This window comes from Penicillium canescens, assembly GCF_028828765.1.
Source record: "Penicillium canescens strain IBT 15451 chromosome Unknown utg000004l_segment0_segment0, whole genome shotgun sequence".
Taxonomy (NCBI): Eukaryota; Fungi; Ascomycota; class Eurotiomycetes; order Eurotiales; family Aspergillaceae; genus Penicillium; species Penicillium canescens.
In genome coordinates, this window is record NW_026703966.1 from 1,866,066 (window position 1) to 1,885,150 (window position 19,085).

Here is a 19,085-nt window from a genome sequence, read left to right on the forward strand (position 1 = left end):
AGGCTGGTGTAAGTTACAATACGCCATAGCTGTACTATAGTATGATAATTGGACAGTGATATCAGAAGCCCCGGAGAAAAGCCGACACAAAAAGGGAGCTATTTTAGCCCTGTTTCGGTTCTGTGAAATCCACAGAACATGCGCGAGAGTAGTTAGATCTGATGTGATTGACGGGGCTGGGCTCAAGAGTGCATTAGCTGTATTATCATGGTAACTTATGTATGGACTGGAAGTAGCGGACGTACATTTTCCTCTAACATTAGAAGGAGTGGATGTACATGTACATCTTGGGATTGGATAGGAGCAGACTTCGCCGGCGTAGATCAGATCGTGTGGTTTTTGTATTTGTCTTTTTAAGGGTTACAGTACGTTGTGCCTTGCGTATGAGCACAGTGGTATGCGGCACAACACTGCACACTCCATTTGGGACAATATACCCACGCCACCAGCTTACTGGATACACAAAGTGCCGCTTAAGGTATGGCGTAAGTATGCAGTAGGTTAGCAATGTACAATACAATCCAGCATGGATTCATTTCTTTCCTATTGTCTCTATTCTCTATATTCTACTGCTGTCTCCCAGCAACACAAGCACAACAGTACCCTGTCAGACATAAAAATGCGCTCAAGCAAGTATCCATCGGAACATGCATGTCATACCTGGGCCGTTACACCCACTCTTCACGCCCTCTATCCAATCTAAATGCAAATTATAAGTCCTTGATACTGAACTGGCATTACAGCCTTACATGTAACACATGTACATGCACCAATGCGCAAGGCTCGCACTGACACCAAACGATCAAATCAAATCCTTCCAAGCTCTCGCATCGCCGCGATGCACAGCCTGAACCTCCATACAAAAGTCGCCGCCAAGGTCGATCTTCCATGATCGACTCTCAACCGCCAACGAATCCATCCTCGAAGCAAATGCATACATACGTACATCATTGGTTTCTAAATCGGAATCGAGTCGAGTTGACAGTAATATGCTACATGTAACTGAACTACAGTAATAACTGAACTACTAATAACTGAACTACTAATAACTGAACTACTAATAACTGAACTACTGTAATACTAGAAAGATAAAACAATCACCCGCCCCCATCCACCAAAGGATCATTGAACCGACTGGCCAGCCAGCAACGGTCGCACCCGACTCGGCCCCAAACTCGCGCCGAGCGCAGTTACTGTCGACAGTATTGTAGATTAATGGCGCAGATCTAGCACGGTCCATTCTGTGGCCATAGTGACTCTGAACTAACTTAGCTGCATATATCCCTGTTAACGCCCGGTACTGTGTACATCAGTCCCTTTTCCGGGCGTCTTTACACGCTCTGACTTGGTAAAGTGTGTAAGTGCACCTGTGTGGAATAGTGTATCGGTGTGGAAGTAGTGGTTATGGAAAGAAGTCCGTTACTGTCCAGGTGGACTGGTCGTGAACTGGACATGCTAAGTATGTTTTGCATTGCAGGAAATTGCCCCTCCATAACCGATAGCTCTGGCCTCGGCTGAGGCGGAATTGTGGAGATAATTCCGCTGAGCTATGGGAGCACTGGAGAAAGCGCTCATAGAGATTCACGCTGGAAGCTAGACGGATATTATAAGTCGAGATGACCGTTTTACATACAGAATCATAGATGAATGGAAAATCTCTATTTACTTTATGTTATGCCAAACTATAGACATCTTTTTCGTCACCCTTACCATCTCAAGGGTCCAACTCCGGGCGTAATGAGCAAAAAATCCACAGAATTCGAATGGTATATGAGCAAGACATGGCACATGAAATTCCCGAGTCGGTCGGAGCGTAGATACATTTCGTCGTCTAGACACTGATGGTCTTGAAAACACTATAAATGAGTTAGTATTGTTTGAAAGACATTGTGCCAGTTGCACATACCTGAATCCATTGCTACCGGTCGCCATAAGCGTACCGGGCATCTGTGCCTGCCAGTGGACCTCCTTGACAGATTCCATATAATGCACGAACAGAAGCTGCGAAGGAATGTCAGCCATATTGGCCGCGCGGCTCTCCTCGTCGTCTAGCTCGACAGCCAGATCCCAAAGGGTGACAGTGTTGTCGGCCGAGCCAACGGCCACCACACTGTCGTCTGAGGGGTGCCATTCGATACTGGTGATAGGCTCCTTGTGGAAATCGAATGATGCAACGGGGGTGGAGGTAATCTGGGCAGAGGGCGCCGCGGCATTGGGCTTCCAGTGACGCAAGTCCCAAACAGCCCACTGTCCATCATCAGCACCGGTTGCCAAAAGGTGAGCGGTCTGGTTAGACCAGGTCATGACGTTGACATCGGTGTTGGACACCTGAACGTCCACAGCGGGCTTACGCGACTTGGATCGCACATCCCAAACCTTGACACTGCCGTCGCTACTGGCAGATGCGAAAACGTTGCGTTCGTTCGGAGACCACTGCAGTTCTTCAATTGAGGAAGCGTGGCCGGTGAATGGGCGGGTGTCGGTGACCCAGCCGCCGCCCTCGGTGCGGGTAGTGGCGTAAATCAATCCGTCGTTGTCACCGGTCAACAGCTTTCCGAGAGGCTGGAGAGGGGACCAGTCAAGCGCATAACCCTCGGTCTTGTGCATGCGCAGGGTGGAGAGAGGCTTGGAAGCTGAAGGAGGAAGGACAGTGCCGGGGACATCGAAGCTGGAAAGGTGGGCGGTAACGTCGTGGATAACCACCTGGGAGTTCTCCAGCATGGTCGCGGTCAAGGTCTGTGGAGGCTTGGAGTAGTCTCCGGACTGAGAGGGTGTTTGGTGGGTGCGAATGCGGTTGGTAGTTGAGCCCAAAGGAATCGACTTGTGCTCGAGGATAGGCTCTCCCATGTCGTCGTCGTCCGAGTCGCTTTCTGAATCTTCACCCTCCTTCTCCATCTTGCTGAGACCACTCATCTTGAGGACCATCAGCTCATTATCCTTCTGTTTGGCTCCCTCTGCTTGTGTACCGGTGACAGCGTAGACAGTGGCGGGGTACGTCTTGCGGTTGTCACCGAGTGTGTCACGGACAATGTCGAAGGAAAGACAAGGCCAGGGCGTGCTGAGTGTGTGAAGCATGTCGTAGGTAGAAGGATCGGGGGATAGCGTCTCGCCAGGTGCCAGTTTTGTCCGTCCAGGAATGAAGGTTTCCTTGTCCATATCCATAGCTTCTATAAAACGGTGAAAAGTCAGTTAAGCCACACTCCTAAGGTACCTTAGATAACATAAGGACAATGCGAACCCTTTTCTTCTTCTTCGCGCTCAGCATCTGGGCGACCATCGACTCCAGCCTCTAGGATCTCGTCCTCACTCTCGAACTCGTCCTCGAACTCGTCCTCGAACTCCCCCGCTTCGTCCATGGGGACCTCTGCAATTGGCCGCTCACCGGCCTTGAGAGCAGTCTGCTCATCGGCCTCAGCACTTCTCTTAGACATCTTGAACCCGCAAAAACAACAGAGAAGAGAGAAGTGTAGAGTAGAGGGGTGTGCGATAAGAACTTTTTTTCCCGTGGATTTTGGCAAGAAAGGTGGCGCTAAACCTATCGCGGACTAGCGCCAGATCCCAGTGCCCGCCTTGAGCTGAGGGTGTTTGGCCCTGGACGATTTGGACGTTAGATATTGGCCATTTGAGATTCGTTTCCGGTCTGATTGTTTGTTGGCCTCATTTCAGCCACCTTCCCTCCTTCTCTCGTGGCCCCTCGTCTTAACTCCGGATTGTTTACTTTCAGGGACAACTCCACCTCCCGACATCAACACATCTTTCTGCCTCAATTTTCTCGACGCAATCCCTTGCACATACTGCTGCGTATGCAATTCTGCTAGATTGGGCTGGAATTTCAGCACTTTGGGTCGGTAAGTCGCCCTGGCTCCTAGGACTTCGTCTTACTCGTGCTGACAATCAGGGCGCGTCCCACAGGTTACACCTCTCAAGTCGACTCTGATACAGATCGTAAGCGCCAATATGGAGTTCCCTCAGCAGCACACCTTAGAGGCTCCTGTTGCTCCCGAGGCCGCCGTTGCGGACCCCGAGCACGTCGCCCCCGAGGATCACACACCACTGGCTCAGGAGCACATCCAGGAAGCAGTCCAGGAACAGGAGGCTTCATCCGAGCAACCTCTGGAACAGCACGCACCCGTCAGCGTCAACATTGAAGAGCCCGCCTCTGATCACACTGCTCGCGCCGCTATCAACAATGGCTACAACAGCGACTCTAAGGCTCACTACCACTCCCGATCCGCGGACTTCCATCACTCCGCCCCCGAATATCCCGCTCAGGACACGGATCAGTCCACTCGCCAGAATTCATCCCCCTCTCTCAGCCACCAACTCCCTGTGCCAAACTCCAGACCTGGTTCTGGATTCTCCAGTGGTACCGAGCGCCCTGGTGTTTCCCAGCCGCAACAGCAAGAAGTTCAGCGACAGGGACAAGGCTCGCAGGCTTCGAAGAATAGTGTGGTGATTAAGGTTGGCATGGTGGGTGATGCCCAGATTGGAAAGACCAGTTTGATGGTTAAATATGTTGAGGGAAGCTGGGATGAAGATTACATCCAGACATTGGGTATGTGAATTACGTCCGGTCAAGCCTCACCCTTCTAACAATCAGCCAGGTGTCAACTTTATGGAAAAGACCATCTCCATTCGAAACACAGAAATTACCTTTTCGATTTGGGACCTTGGTGGCCAGCGTGAGTTTGTTAATATGCTGCCGCTGGTCTGCAATGATGCCGTTGCGATTCTGTTCATGTTCGATCTCACTCGCAAGAGCACCTTGAACTCTATCAAGGAATGGTATCGCCAAGGACGTGGATTTAATAAGACTGCCATCCCATTCCTAGTTGGCACCAAATACGATCACTTTGTTAATTTCCCGCGCGAGGATCAAGAGGAGATCTCGATTCAGGTATGTGGCCTCCCTGCCCCGGAATCTGCAAAATCTAACACGTACTCAGGCCAAACGCTTTGCGAAGGCCATGAAGGCCAGTCTCATCTTTAGCAGCACCAGCCACAGTATCAACGTACAAAAGGTATGTGCCCAGAACATGCGGCTCAAACTACTCGCTTGATAGGGCACATTTGCTAATTCCCCACAGATCTTCAAAATCGTTCTGGCCAAAGCATTCGATCTGAAATGCACCATCCCAGAGATCGAGAACGTTGGCGAGCCTTTACTTCTGTACAAGAACGTGTAAGCACTGTCCGCCTAACGATTATGTACATTGTGACGCTGTTGATGATCGACGCTGGCCCTCTAACCTCACGGCTCTACCACTTTGTGAATCCTTTTTCTCTTCTCCAATGATGTACTTGACCTTTTTTTATGTGCTCATCACTGCCTCGATTTGTGCGCAGATCCATACTATCAGTCAACAACCTCGAGGTTCACTTGATGACGGTTGCTTCTACCCCTGTTTTCCTTGTCTTTTTCTTAGGTGCATCTTTTACCATGCATCGCTACAAGTACCTAGTTTTCTTTTGTTCTATGATCCCATCTGGGAGGCTTCACCGCCTTGAGGCGTTTGGGAGTCGAGTGATGGGCGATGTTCTGGAAATACAACTCAAACTTCATTGTGAATTCTTAGCAATATGTCTCCCTGATCCTGTCTTTCCTTGTGAAACTCGTATGGCTCTCTAGTTGCGCATTGCCGAATGTCTACACTGCATTTTGCTAGATAGGCACTAGCTATCTGATCTTATTAGCTTGTACTTCTCTTGACCTGCACACCTGTATAGTTCTCCGGGTTATGGGAGAACAGGTATTTCAAACCAGCCAAGGAGTACATTCTCAGCCATTGCCACAACTGGGATAATTAAGATGATACCCAAATTTAGAACAACATCCGTTTGACGAGAAGTAAAGAGAGGCGTAACTCATAGATTTCGACCCATGGTACATGAAACGGGGTCTGGCCCCCAATTGGGGAACCCCTCTTGGAGCCTCATCTTTTTTCCCTTTCTCTCTATTCAGACCTCGACTGCCTCTGGGGGTTTGGTCTCCCTTATTATACACAGTACCCTCACGTCTGTGACTCTGTGCTGGTTTCAAGCACAAGGCTGTTTTCGCCCCCGCCAAGCCAGCTGGTGCTTAGACTACACTTGCGACAAGTGTCTATTTTGACACTCTACCTCACTTTGCCCTCGATATAGCCTCTTACCGGCGCCATGACCGAGGAGCCGCAACTAAATTCTATTCAGCAGCGGATCGCCGCCCTGAACCAGTCACAGCTGGCCCGCCCACCGGGCCCTGAACCATTCCTCCGCCCGACCCCAGAGCGGAGCATGCCAGTCAGCCCCCCTCCTTCATACGATTCAGTCGTTCCTCCACCGGATCGAGTGCCCAGCAGAAATGGACAGACAGATGACCACTCTGAGAGGCCGGTCCTACGACCGCCTCCAATGGAAACCCTACGACCTGATCTGAAACCGAAGCCAAAAGCCCCTCCGCCCTTGCCCACGCGGAGAGCAGATCGCCAGGCTCCTCCCCCTCCTCCAGCTCGTCCAGCGCTGCCACCGCGCAGACCAACAGATCAACCGCGGAGACCCTCCCTCGAGTCGACAACCTCCGATGCATCGTACTCGACAACTTCGACGGCAACAACCGCTGGGCGCAATGCATCTTCGACGTCAGTGAACTCCAATGGAAACAATCGCATCAAGGCGCCTGCATGGGGCGCCACAGAGCTACCTGCACTACCCCCAAAGCGACCAAAGGAACAAGTCAACCTTGAACCGGCTCCGCGGCCTACGTCTAAGAGGAGTTTCGGAAACTTGTCCTCCAGAATCACCTCGAAAATCAACTTACCAGGCTCCAAGCCGGCTGCTCCCTCTCCTCCAAGTCAGCCGCCTCGGCCAAGCGTACTCTCGCGTCCAAGTTTGCCAAGTCGCATGGAGACCAACGATGATGCCCCGACACCTCAGCTGCCACCTCGTCGGCCATCTGGTGTACAATCCCAAACGAATGGAACCACTGAAGATGAGGGCCCTCCTTTACCGATTCGGAGGACATTACCACCTCCACCATCTGCTGCGAAAATTAGTGATGCCCGGCAGTTTGGGTTTGGAAATAAGAGCCCAAGCATTCCAGTCCGGCCAAGTAGCACACCGGCTGGTACCCCACCGCCAATCCCACATGGTTCTCGCCCGGATCTGTCCAAGATCATGGCTACAAAGCCACGCTTCAATGGCTCGCCTGCCTCTGCGAGCCCTTCAGTTCCCTCGTCGGATACGGAGTGCTTAGTGTGTCGAGACTTCTCAGGCCCAGATAACCATGCGGCCCGCTATCCTCGTGCATCGCTTCCAACACAAGACATGGCATGGCTGGCAAATGAGCTGACAGCACCATTCCCTTCCTTGACAGACAAGGCCCGCGCGATCTTTACATGGCTGCATCACAACATCTTCTACGATGTCGTTGCCTTTTTTGGCAACTGCGTTCAGCCCTCCACACCAGCCAGTACCCTTGCAACCGGACTAGCAGTCTGTGAAGGATACGCAGGATTATTCCTCGAACTGGCAACCAAGGGTGGACTAGAAGCAATCAAGGTCGGAGGCCACGGCAAGGGATTCTCGCACAACACTCTCGCCCCAGGCTCACCCGTACCCCCCTTCAACGGAAACCACGCCTGGAACGCCGTCAAAATAGATGGAGGCCGCTGGAAACTCATCGACTCATGCTGGGGCGCCGGGTGCATAGAAGGCAAAGGCCAGCCGTACAAGCAGCGCTTCGAACCAGCCATGTTCTCAATCCAGAATGAAGAATTTGGTCTAAAGCACTTCCCCTCGAACGCCAACCACTTCTTCCGCGAAGACGGCCGACCAAATCCCACCTGGGAAGAGTACATCCTCGCCGATCCCGAAAAACCACACGGCGTCGAAACCCTCAAGGTCTATAGCGACGCCGATAAACGCTCCATCGGCCGCAAAACAATCCAACCGGCAGCCCTCCACATCTCTACCAGCACACCTGGTCCAATGCGCTTCCAATTCGGCCTCCTCTGTCCGCACTGGACGCTGGCACGCCACAGCCACGCCTCGCCAGATCTATTCCTGCTCATGATCCATGGCGTCGATGGACGCAAAGATGACAGACTTCCCTTTAGACATGTACCCGGCTCGGGCCCCGCTGGCGGGGGCGAGATGTGGTACGTGGATGTACCTGAAGCACGTATGCTTGGTGCTCCTGGTCAGAAGTTGCAGTTGGCTGTTTTGACTAGCTTTGATAATAAGGATGCCGCTGGTGTTACGGCTGATGAGTTCTTGGCTAAGAATGGTCGGGTTGGGATGGCTTGGGCTTATGTTGCGGAGTGGGAGCTTGTTCGGTAGAGTTTTGACGTCCATTTAGTTTTGTTTTGGTGTCCTGCACATTCTTGTTGACGGCTATTTTTAATAGTTAATCTCGTCTGTTGCATTTTGCAGATGTGCATATATTTTCTATGTTTTGGTAATGGACAGACATGGTAGTTAAGGAGAGAAAGCGATAGAAAGAACCATGTCACTATGTGACTCCATGATCCAAGGAGATACTATTTCGAACCCACTATCTGAGCCATTTCCCCTGTATTTTTTCCCCTCGGTGTCACTGTACGTTACCGACCTCAATATCCTAGGCTGATGATCGCTCCCCACTGATGAGCTCGGAGCCATTAGAATACATGACAATACCTTACTGCTTCCTGAGCGTGGACAAACCTTCAACCTGAGTGCACTGAGTATACCCTGAGTGTTCTCAATGAGTGGCAGGCTGCTCAGACAGCTAGCGACTCGCTGGAATTACAGATGATAGCTGGCACAACTGTCATGTTATCTAGACGCCAAGACTTGGGCAATGTTATTGTGACCTTAGACCTCATCTCTCAATCATTTTAAAGAAAACAGGCAATACCCAGGTCTACAGGTGCGAAGGTTGAGGATAAGGGTTGTAGGGAAATGTATGGCCGCCTAGAGAATACTATCTGTTCTATGCACTGAGATGGGCATGAAAATCTAAGATATATATGTACCAAGCTAACATTTACACTTCATGTTGTTGTCTTTTTATAATACAACTCGATTCCAACCAATCGCAGTACCAGTTCTACCTTTACATACATACTGTTGGAGCCCACAAATACGCGAGTCTACCAGATGAGGAGGAATCGAGATCCCAGTATGGCAGACACTGGACAACCGGGCTAAAATCCATACTACATATCATGAGCCATGCGCGCTGAATAGATCTATACCGGAGTATCGGTCTATTCGTGAATATTGTCAAGATATAATCAAGTAAAGAGTCATAGTAATCCAAATGTAAACACAAGTAACAATGTAGGATTGAACACAAAAGCTAAACTAAGTACACGAGCGACTCCTTCGCGATTTCCATCGCTGGGACAAGATCGGGCAGACCATTCACCAAACTCGCCATTTCGAGAATAGCGGTCACCTTAGTCCCAACGCACAAGTGGCCGTTGTTAAGCAATGTTCAATTACCTCACACCATTAAGGCGAAGGGCCTGAGGAGGTATGGAATGGCTCTGAGTTCGGCAAACTACGGGCTCTGGCTCAACATCCTGTTCTACTCCTCCTCGTACTCCCAAAGACAGATCCAGTTTTTATAGCAACATCATTCAATTTGAATCTCCAGTTGTTCCTTCGAGTGAACGAGTGAAACCATCTCAACTTTTTGGTATCAAGCGAGCATCTTGGAATCCTTTACCTTTTTCTCAACGGTACCGTGGAATGACTTCCCATAGAGGTCGGCAGGGCTTGCAATGAGCAATCAGCAAGGCCTACTTCGGCACCGGTATGATCTACCCAGGCCGACATTGTCGAAGCTGGACTGGAGGGCCAGTACTGGGGATGATTGTGAGAATCTCAAGAGTCCAGGAACATCTATTTCCACTTGTGACATGAGCATTCCTATCATACAACCTACTAGAAAGAGTCGGCTTCCGGCAGTCTTTTCCTGTTTTGTTCACGCACATATATGTTAAACGTCTCGCTGCAGTACTGCTATCTGAAATTTTACTTCGTCAATTGATGTGGAACTTCCAATCGAGATTGTCTGCACTGCTAGATCTACATAATGAAGCATGATAAATGATTTAAATAACCCCAACACATTGATCTTAACGCTTTATGAATTAATTTGTTTATTAAAATGATCGATTCGTGTTTGTGCATTGCTATAGATGTTATCATCACGTGCTGTCGTGTCAAGGACGCGTTGCGATAAGCACACTTTCTCTCCTCACCGACCAGCGCCGAATCCCCATGAGCTGGGATCGAGTAATTCAAGATTCCGACGAGGACGAACCCCTCGAAGGAGATGAGCTTGAGGATCTCCCCTCGTCTGTCGACCCCCTCCAAGCACCCGAGCCCGCTGTGCAGCAGCCACAATACCGCGATGTCCCCGCCAAACACGCAGCCCACAATGCAGTAAACGAGGCTCCTTCTGCCCCAGACGAGAGCATGTTTCCACAATTCAATGTCAATTTTGATGAGTTCCTTCAGTCGCAGGATCGAAGCCATGCGTTGTTGTCATCGTCGCAGCTGCGGCGCGAGGAGAAATGGATTCCTTCGAACAGTGAGGGTGGGAGTGGATCAGTTGGTAGGTTTTGGTGATATAATGCCATTGAAATGCATTATAATATTCTTTTGGTTTAAAATGATGCTAACACGGGCATAATTCAGGTGGTATGATGGCCGAGATCGGTCTTGCGCAAAGAAGACTGCTGGACGACGATCTGTCAAGTGCTGGCCAACAGCTACCTTCCACAGCCACCCAATTCTCAATGCAGTCCGCCTGCGCACCGTTTCCAACTGGGTCTAGCTTTCATCCTGTCCCGGGTCAACTGGAAAGTGACAGCTTCGCCTATATCGAAGCGCCAAACGAAACAAATAGCAACGCGAATCAGTCATTGCTGTCCTCCAGACAGGGTATCTATGAATTGACCCCGAATACTTCTTCTAACTCAATGGTCTCGCCACCAAAGAGTGTTCCCCACGATGTAGCCGACTTTCCTCGCTTCCCGGAACAGGAGAACCCAACTTCAATCTCAACCCACATAATTGCTGTGGCAAACGCTTACCAGCCAGACTTTTATTCACCCCATGATACCGAGCCAATGTCATCGGTTGTCTCAATGCGATTGAACGAACTGAGAAGTGACACCGCCGGGACTAGTCTCGTATCCGCACGACACTCACAGACAAGCGCACCTGACGAGCTTCCGTTGCCAGCAGTACCTGTGCCCTTCGCAGCCCCAGTCCCGAAGAAAAAGCGAGGACGTCCCAAGAAAAAGTCCATTCCGGACAGCGACGAAGATGATGAACTGGCTTTTGCCCAAGACCTCGAGTTCGAACAGCCTAGTGCAAATGGTGCGATTCATCCATCCGATAGTGATGAGACTACGGAACTCAACACCGCAGCCCCAGGCGGAGTCTCTAATGAGACTAACAAAGAAGATTTAGAACCACTTGTCAAGCCCGGAAAATCGGAACCCAAGGAGCCCAAAAAGAAGAAGGCCAAGAAAGAGAAGACGGCACCGGCTCCCCAGCCAGGCCCTGGCAATGACGACGAAGTGATATGGGTCGACTCGAAACCCATTGTGGCTGAGCCCATTCGTAATGAGACCAATCCTGAGCCGACAGTCCTGGACTCAAACCCACCGAAAACCCCCAAGACAGCTCAAACAACAGCCAAAGAAAACACCCCACAACCAGTTCAGAACAATGACCAGCCAGGTCCCAAAAAGCGCGGACGCAAACGCAAGAAGCCAGCCGAACAAACCCCAGCCGATTCACCAGTATCCGAACCAGTCGAATGGCAAACAAAAACCGAAACACCAGCTCCAGAAGTTTCAGTCGTGGTCGACAACAGCCCGAATTCTGTTCCCGCCAGCAACAGCGAGGACAAACACACGCCCGAGATCCAGGATAAACACCAAGACCAAGTCCCTCAACCTCAAGCTCCAGCAAACCCCGAACCTCATCCCATCACAAACGAAACACCCCAAACACCCTCCAAGCCGACTACCAACCCCGTCGAAACGCCCCAGAACCAGAGCCAGAATGCTGGGAAGGGTCCGATTAAGCACAGTCCCATCTCGGCGCGGAGTGCTGTACCCCTTCGCGTGGGATTGAGCAAGAGGGCGAGGATTGCGCCGTTGTTGAAGATGGTACGGAAGTAAGGGACCGGAAGGTTTCCATGGGTGTTGAATGATACTCTTTTTTCTCTTGTTTCTTTTTGTGCCCTCTGTTTGATCAGGATTGACGTTCGGCTATTCTTCAGAGTCTTTTGTTTACTATTATTATACCCCTCGAGAGTGTGCTCTCGGCGTGCTGCTTTTGTTTGTGTCATGTTTCTTACTTCTTGTTTATTGGTATTGGGTTATGAATTATTCTTGCGGGTTGTATGTCTTGTGTTCATGACTAGGCGGCTTCATTTGTATGGAGTGGGTGCTGGGTGCTACGTTGTGATGATTTGTGATGAGATCTATTCAGCTAGTCTGGATATCAGAGGAATTACATATATTTCTAAACACGGCGAGTGAACAATCTACAACCGGACTTCAGATTACTGCATTCAGATTAAGAAATCAAACAATTTGTATTAAACCAGGAAGCTAGAAGTTGATCGGTCCTATCTCATGAATTCTATCCTGTCTCTGCCCCGCCTGCTTGTTCTCTCAACGAGTTAATGATATGTGTAAGTATAACAGGTATAATGCTAGCGGCGACTCGGTCGAACAACACTTTCAATCTGACTCCAAACTAAAGATGACCCATCACATATACATGGCGACGATCAAGGCAAGGAACAAAGATATCGCAGCTGCGGTGCCAATTGTTCGGGAGTTAGAGTCTGCTTCGGATTTTTTCCCCTTGGTATGAACCGTTGGATCCCATGCATCGCCATTGGATGGGGCCTCGACTGCACAATACCCGGCATCCTTCTGACATCCGGTGCCGCAATGAGTAGTAGTGTTTCCACAGGAATGGGTGCTCCCACAACAGTAGCCAAAGCTAGACCCCATACAAGTATAGTTGGAACCACAGGAGCCGTCAAAAGATACGGGCTTGTTGGGATCAGCGGAGGCGGTCTTCTTGGGCTTCTTGTTGTGGGTGGGCATCCGGGTATCCTTTCGGTACCAGAGGGGGCGTGGGTCACGGAGACAGTCACCGACAGTGATGCCGCGATAGCCGAGTCTCTTCATGGTTTTGAGCATGTGTTCCGTGAGATTGTGGACAGTCTGTTCGTGTGCATCATGAGCAATGACAAGCCAAGACTTGGTGTGTGGGTCACCGGCGTAAACCTGATGATCGAAGATATCCTTGGACCGCTGAATGAGGTCTGGACTGTCATTCTTATAGTCATCAGTGTCAATATCGTACAAAACGATATGGTATCCAAGCTTGCCCAGTTCGTTTCCACAGTCTGTGTCAGGACTGCAGCTGGAATACGGAGGCCGCATGTAGGTAGGGAAACTGCCGATGATGTTCCGCAGAGCTGCTTCGTTCTTCTCCAGCTGCTCACGGCGCTGTGAGGGAGTGATCTTGCTGAGATCCTCGTGTGACCAGGTGTGACTGGCGATTTGATGGCCACTCGATTGCATGCGTTCGATCAGAGATGCCCAAGGCAAGCTGAAGTCATCGATTTGACCCTTGCCATTGTTGATGCCGGTGATGAAGAACGTCGCCTTTGCACCATACCGATCAAGCAAATCCAGCAGATCGCCGGTGTAACGGGTAGGTCCATCGTCGAAGGTCAACGCGACGGTTCCGGGAATAGAGCATGAGCGGATCTCCTTCGGACCATATGGGACCTGGCCAATGTGAGGCCGCATGATGTCTGTGGTGGGAGGTCCGTAGGGTGACTTGTGAGCGTCACAATGGCCGTAGTCTATCTTGCAATCTGGAGAACGACAGTGCGCCTTGGATGTGCCACAAAAGCCTATGTTTGCCCTGTCAACGACCCATTCAATCTGCAAAGCTCTTGACACATACCTGCGCTGGAGCAGCATGTATCGATAGGGCATTTGCCAATCTTGGGACCGCAGCGGTAGTCAACGTTGTTGGGAGCATCGCGAATGCTCACAGCTGCCTCAACTGCTTCTTGGACCTGGGACTGATCGAGGGGGACGGTATAGACTGGGGCATTGCCATAGAAGCTGGCAAATGCACAACCTGCCAGAGGCAGAAGGACCAAAATGTGAGCATGCATCTTGAGAGTAGGCAGTATAAGTTGATATTTATGTTCAACTGGGATGTGGGAAGTAAAGGTTGGGATGATACGAGAGGTGGGAAGGAAGAAGTGAACAGAAGTGTCTCCGAGGTTGGCGAGGTTGAATTACACGGGAGGAATGAGAGTTGAAATGAGCAATTGGGAAGCTGCGAGCCACTTTCCGCAGTCGAGTCTACTTAAACACAAGAACAGGTAGACTCAACAAATTGTATGCAGCTTTTCATATTCAATATCAACGTGGGTATCGTTAAGTCCATATCTGCCGCTTTGGGATTTTTGGGTTGGCAGCACCCGGTGCAGGACATCCCGTTGGTGACCAAGGCATGTTACAAACATGAGGACACTGAGATCAACATATTCATCTGTAGATCTCACTAAAGGTATCAAGTCCGGGTAGGACAGTGTCCGTTCCTCGGAGTTCTGCATTTGCTTCTGCACGGGGCAGCCCTTTCAGAGTTCCTAGCACAGATCAGGTCATCAGAACCAGCAACTCAGTTCTCATTAGAAATATCATCCTCTCCTACCGCGGAGAAGATAAAAGGAGCAAGAGTATCAAGATGAGGACCAAACTTGGCAGGAGCAGTCCTTGCAATGACGCCAATGGCAGCGATCAAATGCCGACGCTGCACCATGGAAATGTTAGACGAAGAAAGAGTCGCACTCAGATCAGACACAAAGCCATTGAGCTGACTATCAGAAAAGTGAAGCACGAGAGCAGAGATAGCAGTCAGAGCACGCTTGGTGACAACAGTTCCCGCAGTATCATTTTGAATAATAGCCATGACGGATGCCTGGAGGGCAACAAGCTCACTCTCCTGAAGCAGAGGACCAAAACATGTGACAACCTTGATGAGCACATCAATGGCATCGCTGCTGAAACCCTTGGACGGATCCTTCTCCATCATTCCCTTCACGATCGAGTCGCGCCGCCCTGAAGCTGATGGTGTCGGGCCGGTCAGCCGGGGAACCAGAACCTTTGAAACTGCGGAGTAGGCTGTGGTCGCATTTTGTGATGCAGGCTGGCCTGTCTGAGGATGAGGGAGGGTGTCGACAATGACGCGGAGAGCAGTGTTGGGGATGGAGGTGTCTATCGTCTGGGAAGCGGTCAAGTTGGCCAACTGCTCAAGCAGAGGCGTGAGGGATTCAAATGGGAGGCGGACGGCCAAAGGGCCAAGACTGTTTCAATTTTTTTTTTAGAAATCAGCAGTATTAAAGTCGATCAAAGCCTAGCACGTACCATTTGAGCGCCTGGTTCTGCACGTCACCATGCTGGTCATCCAGGGCTTTGAGCAGACCTTCGGCAAGCTTTGTTGATGTTCCGCGGTCATGTGAGAGGAAGGAAGAGTTTGGGTTTGTCAAGATGCCGTATAGATCGTTTAAGGACATGTAGCGTAGGTCGGCGTCGGGATCGTCGAGCTTCGCCAGCAGGCTGAAGATAGTCTGCTGGGTGATTTGTCGGTCTGCCATTTTGACGACGCCTTTATGTAAGGTGTTATGTAGACTGAGAGAATGCAGAGAGCTGAATGAGAAGGTAATGGAAGAGAGCGCGTGTAGTTGGTAGCTTTGGATCGCCGCAACGTGGGGTGTTGTCGCCTGAGGTGTCCACACAGAGCTTGTGGCCTGAGGCCACCAAAGCGGGTCAGGTACTGAACTCCCGAGGTATACTGGTGGGTTTCAACATCATCACGTTGCTAGTTTCGGGGAATAGTCACTTTTATTCCAAGCCTTAAGCTCAGATTTGAAGATCATGCGGCCGTTGACATTCAAATAACCTCAATTCCCCGAATGGAGACCCAATTCCCCTAATCTGATGATCTGATAGCCAGCTATGGCCAATCTCCACATCTACAAAGATATCAAACCCCTTCGAATGGCAAAATACAACGATAAACAAACCGAAATAAACAACTAAGAACTGCTACGTACCAACTACCACTAGCCCCCAGCTAAGTTCCCAACATAACCCAAGTACCCAATACCGCCCAGCCCCCAACATTACATCACAGAGCACAGACCATCCCGGAAACAGGCAGGAAGCGGTCTTACGATGATACCCCGTACTCTGTAGTCAGTTCACCTTTACCTCTACTCCCACCTATCACGCTTCCTATATTCTCTATACATCCCACTCAATTCGTACCCGGGCTATACACAATCACAATGGTCTTCGCGCGCCGTTCAATCTTCCGCGCTGCGACTGTAGCCCAGTCCTTCCGTGCTGCTCCTGTTGCCCGTCGGTCTGCCCAGGCACTGGGTCGTCGGTTCAATTCTACCGGTGGAAGCCATGAGCAGGGCCATGCGTCAAGTGACTTGCCATGGTGAGTTTACGTGTTGAATTGAATTGTTTGGGTTTATTTGGAGCTTGAGTTCTAATTGTTGTTCTTGTAGGTTGTTCGGATCGGTTGCTGTTACTGGCCCCATGGTCTTTTACCTTTGGCCTTCTGGGTCTGAGGGACATGGACACCATGATGCTCATGGGGATGAGCATAAGGAGGAGCATAAGGAGGAGGAGGGTGAGAAGGTAGAGGAGGCTGCTGAAGAGGCTCCCAAGGAGGAGGATAAGGCTACTCAGGGTGGTGAGGAGAAGAAGGATGAGGAAAAGGGTGGTCAAGAGAAGGAGAGCGAGGAGAATGAAGAGTCTCAGGAAGAGAAGAAGGAGGAGTCCAAGGAAGAAAAGAAGCAAGACAACGACGATAAGAAGGAGGACAAAAAGAGGACAAGAAAGAGGACAAGGAGGAGGATAAGGAAGAGAAGGAGGGCAAGGAAGAGAAGAAGGACAAGGACGAAAAGAAGGGCGAGGACAAGTCCTAATGCCATCAACCTCAACCTGTCACACGACCAACTGCATCGAGCGCCCATTCTAATGTTTGATGTATTTCTCTACCTGTACATGTACTAGCTAAGAGATGTGAGATAAATATGATCATGCCAGCATATTACTTTTCAAAAGTCTAAGTCTTTTGTCGGTCAATGGTGCTTGTTTACTAACTCAGGCTAGCAATCTACCTAGGTAGAGACTTGCTACAGAAGGAGAGAAGAATAACTAGAATATTAACATCCCCAAAGGAGAATTATTTTAATTCATGTGCTCGTCAAAACAAGCGCCCGCGCCCGCTCTTCTATAGGGCTAATCTACCTGGCGGAAACGAGCTCAAAGCAATACATAACAGCATATCAACACATCCAGAGTAACATCCGGAAGCCCAACCAAAGTATAAAATATAACTATAACACGGTTGAAAAAAGCCTGTGTGGGAACTGGGGCAATGGCGCCCACTGGAACCATGCCCCTAGTGGAGAGTGTGTGTGTGCACTCACGCCTTGCGGCTTCGAGTGCGAGGACCATGCTGCTCGGCAACAGGCTCACCGTTAACGAGAACCTGAGGAGCGTGGTTCTCCTTGGCAGATTGATCAACGCCAGTGGCGACAGCCTTCGTATCATTAGCATCGACCTCCTCCTCTTCCTCGTCTTCGTCATCGCTACGCTCGTCCTTGGCGACGCTGGTGAAGATATAGTTGGCCAGGATGCGGAGGATGAGGAAGAGCCAGAAGAGATTGACAGCCTGGAGACTAGCGAGCAGACCGAACGTGATATACTGACTGATCCAGCACTTGTACTGCTGAGTCTCCCAGTTCAATTCGAAAGGACCGACAGTGCGGAACTCGGTCAGGACGGCCCAGAGGATCTTCAGGTTCAGGAAGTGGCGCAGGTAGATCCACCAGCCGACGAACATGGCGAAGTAGGGCGGGGTGATGAATGCATCGAGGTAGTTCAGTGTCTTGGAGGTTGCCAGGAAGAAATCGGAGATGTCGTGGGTGATGTAGACGGCCAGACCCATGTAGGTGAAGTGGAAGCGGTAGCTCAGGCCGATAAGCGCAAGCGTGATGATGTGGTGGCCGACCAGTTCCTTGAAGTCCTTGCGGGGCTTCTCAAGCTGCAAGAGCAGCACGATCGCCTGTTGGGCCCAGTAACTTGCCTCGAGAAGGTAGTAAGCTTTGAAGAAGCCCTCGTGCTCCCGGTGGGGGAATCCCTCGAACATGGCGGTCGTGTTGAAGTACCAGATGGTGGAGCGCTTCATCACGAACAGACCAAATGGTCCGAATACTCCGAAGTAGACGGCTGTGTACATCTGCTCCATGAACCGCGCGGTCTTTCCCTTTCCACGGATACCACACCAAACAGCGAATGGACGAATCATCTGCTGCATGATGAACTCGCGCGTGAAAGACAGCACAATGGTGTAAAAGGCCACGAAAGCGATATCCTTCTTTCCCTTTCCGTACATGATCGGGCCACCGGGTGTCTTCGGGGGCTGCGGGTACGAGAGGAAGATAGCGCTGTGCATGGGGTTCGATGTGGTGGGATTGACGGCGTACAAGCCGAGCAGGAACAGCATAATGACCAGCGGCAAAAGCCAGGTGTAGCGCAGACAGGTATCAGCGAAGCGGTGGAGGAGAGACCGGCTGCGACGGCGCTTAGGCTGTGTCTTGCCAGCGGATTTGTCTGCATTGCGAGCATCGAATTGCTGTCGGGGGTGTCAGTCTGCGTGATGCGCGCGGGACCAGGTTTGGAATAACGTCGCGCGTACCTTTAGATCCGGGGATGTGGGTTCAATCGGGCTGACTTCGTTCATTGTTGACATTGCTGGTGCGCTGGTGTCGCCTCTGATGTCCACGCCCAGGGCTGAGCTTCCCCGCGGGCGAACCATGATTGTAGTGTCTCGTATCCGGCTTTCGGATGAGGAAGTCGATGCGACTTGGGGATTTGAGCTCACGTGCTCGATGACGGAACCAAAAAGTGTAGGAAAAAAAGAAGAAAAGAAGAAAAGAACAAAAAGTCGAAACTCGAAACTCGAACACGTCG

General features: G+C 50.6%; 8 protein-coding genes across 8 annotated transcripts; 4 read left to right on the forward strand and 4 right to left on the reverse strand.

Annotated features, from left to right (window-relative positions):
• Positions 1–1,831: 1,831 nt before the first annotated feature.
• Positions 1,832–3,431, reverse strand: N7446_006056 (ribosome biosynthesis protein RRB1; the record flags this gene model as incomplete). Its single annotated transcript, XM_058514804.1, has 3 exons — positions 1,832–1,856; positions 1,907–3,167; positions 3,239–3,431. The coding sequence occupies 3 exons, from the start codon at positions 3,429–3,431 to the stop codon at positions 1,832–1,834; spliced, it is 1,479 nt and encodes a 492-aa protein (XP_058371982.1).
• Positions 3,432–3,620: 189 nt separating this feature from the next.
• N7446_006057 (Spg1/Tem1 GTP-binding protein) lies at positions 3,621–5,572 on the forward strand. Its single transcript, XM_058514805.1, has 5 exons — positions 3,621–3,848; positions 3,913–4,555; positions 4,605–4,897; positions 4,947–5,021; positions 5,088–5,572. The coding sequence occupies exons 2-5, from the start codon at positions 3,958–3,960 to the stop codon at positions 5,184–5,186; spliced, it is 1,065 nt and encodes a 354-aa protein (XP_058371983.1). The 5' UTR covers positions 3,621–3,848; positions 3,913–3,957; the 3' UTR covers positions 5,187–5,572.
• A 584-nt stretch (positions 5,573–6,156) lies between these two features.
• On the forward strand, positions 6,157–8,316 carry N7446_006058 (uncharacterized protein; the record flags this gene model as incomplete). Its single annotated transcript, XM_058514806.1, has 1 exon — positions 6,157–8,316. One exon carries the CDS (start codon positions 6,157–6,159, stop codon positions 8,314–8,316), a length of 2,160 nt encoding a protein of 719 aa, XP_058371984.1.
• Positions 8,317–10,248: 1,932 nt separating this feature from the next.
• N7446_006059 (uncharacterized protein) lies at positions 10,249–12,167 on the forward strand (the record flags this gene model as incomplete). The annotated part of the gene is made up of 2 exons (XM_058514807.1): positions 10,249–10,585; positions 10,669–12,167. 2 exons carry the CDS (start codon positions 10,249–10,251, stop codon positions 12,165–12,167), a joined length of 1,836 nt encoding a protein of 611 aa, XP_058371985.1.
• Positions 12,168–12,602: 435 nt separating this feature from the next.
• N7446_006060 (chitin deacetylase CDA6) lies at positions 12,603–14,200 on the reverse strand (the record flags this gene model as incomplete). The annotated part of the gene is made up of 2 exons (XM_058514808.1): positions 12,603–13,930; positions 13,984–14,200. 2 exons carry the CDS (start codon positions 14,198–14,200, stop codon positions 12,765–12,767), a joined length of 1,383 nt encoding a protein of 460 aa, XP_058371986.1. The 3' UTR covers positions 12,603–12,764.
• Positions 14,201–14,712: 512 nt separating this feature from the next.
• N7446_006061 (uncharacterized protein) lies at positions 14,713–15,688 on the reverse strand (the record flags this gene model as incomplete). The annotated part of the gene is made up of 2 exons (XM_058514809.1): positions 14,713–15,397; positions 15,459–15,688. The coding sequence occupies 2 exons, from the start codon at positions 15,686–15,688 to the stop codon at positions 14,713–14,715; spliced, it is 915 nt and encodes a 304-aa protein (XP_058371987.1).
• Positions 15,689–16,381: 693 nt separating this feature from the next.
• N7446_006062 (uncharacterized protein) lies at positions 16,382–17,120 on the forward strand (the record flags this gene model as incomplete). Its single annotated transcript, XM_058514810.1, has 2 exons — positions 16,382–16,539; positions 16,610–17,120. The coding sequence occupies 2 exons, from the start codon at positions 16,382–16,384 to the stop codon at positions 17,118–17,120; spliced, it is 669 nt and encodes a 222-aa protein (XP_058371988.1).
• Positions 17,121–17,271: 151 nt separating this feature from the next.
• Positions 17,272–19,076, reverse strand: N7446_006063 (TLC domain-containing protein). Its single transcript, XM_058514811.1, has 2 exons — positions 18,811–19,076; positions 17,272–18,747 (listed from the first exon to the last, which is right to left on the reverse strand). The coding sequence occupies exons 1-2, from the start codon at positions 18,928–18,930 to the stop codon at positions 17,536–17,538; spliced, it is 1,332 nt and encodes a 443-aa protein (XP_058371989.1). The 5' UTR covers positions 18,931–19,076; the 3' UTR covers positions 17,272–17,535.
• Positions 19,077–19,085: the final 9 nt, after the last annotated feature.

What these genes read in the sequence shown, in the direction of transcription:
- N7446_006063 (XM_058514811.1), bottom strand. Translation starts at nt 18,930, where the DNA reads ATGGTTCGCCCGCGGGGAAGCTCAGCCCTGGGCGTGGACATCAGAGGC. An exon ending in CCACATCCCCGGATCTAAAG is followed by an intron (nt 18,748 to 18,810) that starts GTACGCGCGACG and finishes CACCCCCGACAG; the next exon opens with CAATTCGATGCTCGCAATGC.
- N7446_006057 (XM_058514805.1), top strand. Translation starts at nt 3,958, where the DNA reads ATGGAGTTCCCTCAGCAGCACACCTTAGAGGCTCCTGTTGCTCCCGAG. An exon ending in AAGAGGAGATCTCGATTCAG is followed by an intron (nt 4,898 to 4,946) that starts GTATGTGGCCTC and finishes ACACGTACTCAG; the next exon opens with GCCAAACGCTTTGCGAAGGC. An exon ending in ACAGTATCAACGTACAAAAG is followed by an intron (nt 5,022 to 5,087) that starts GTATGTGCCCAG and finishes AATTCCCCACAG; the next exon opens with ATCTTCAAAATCGTTCTGGC.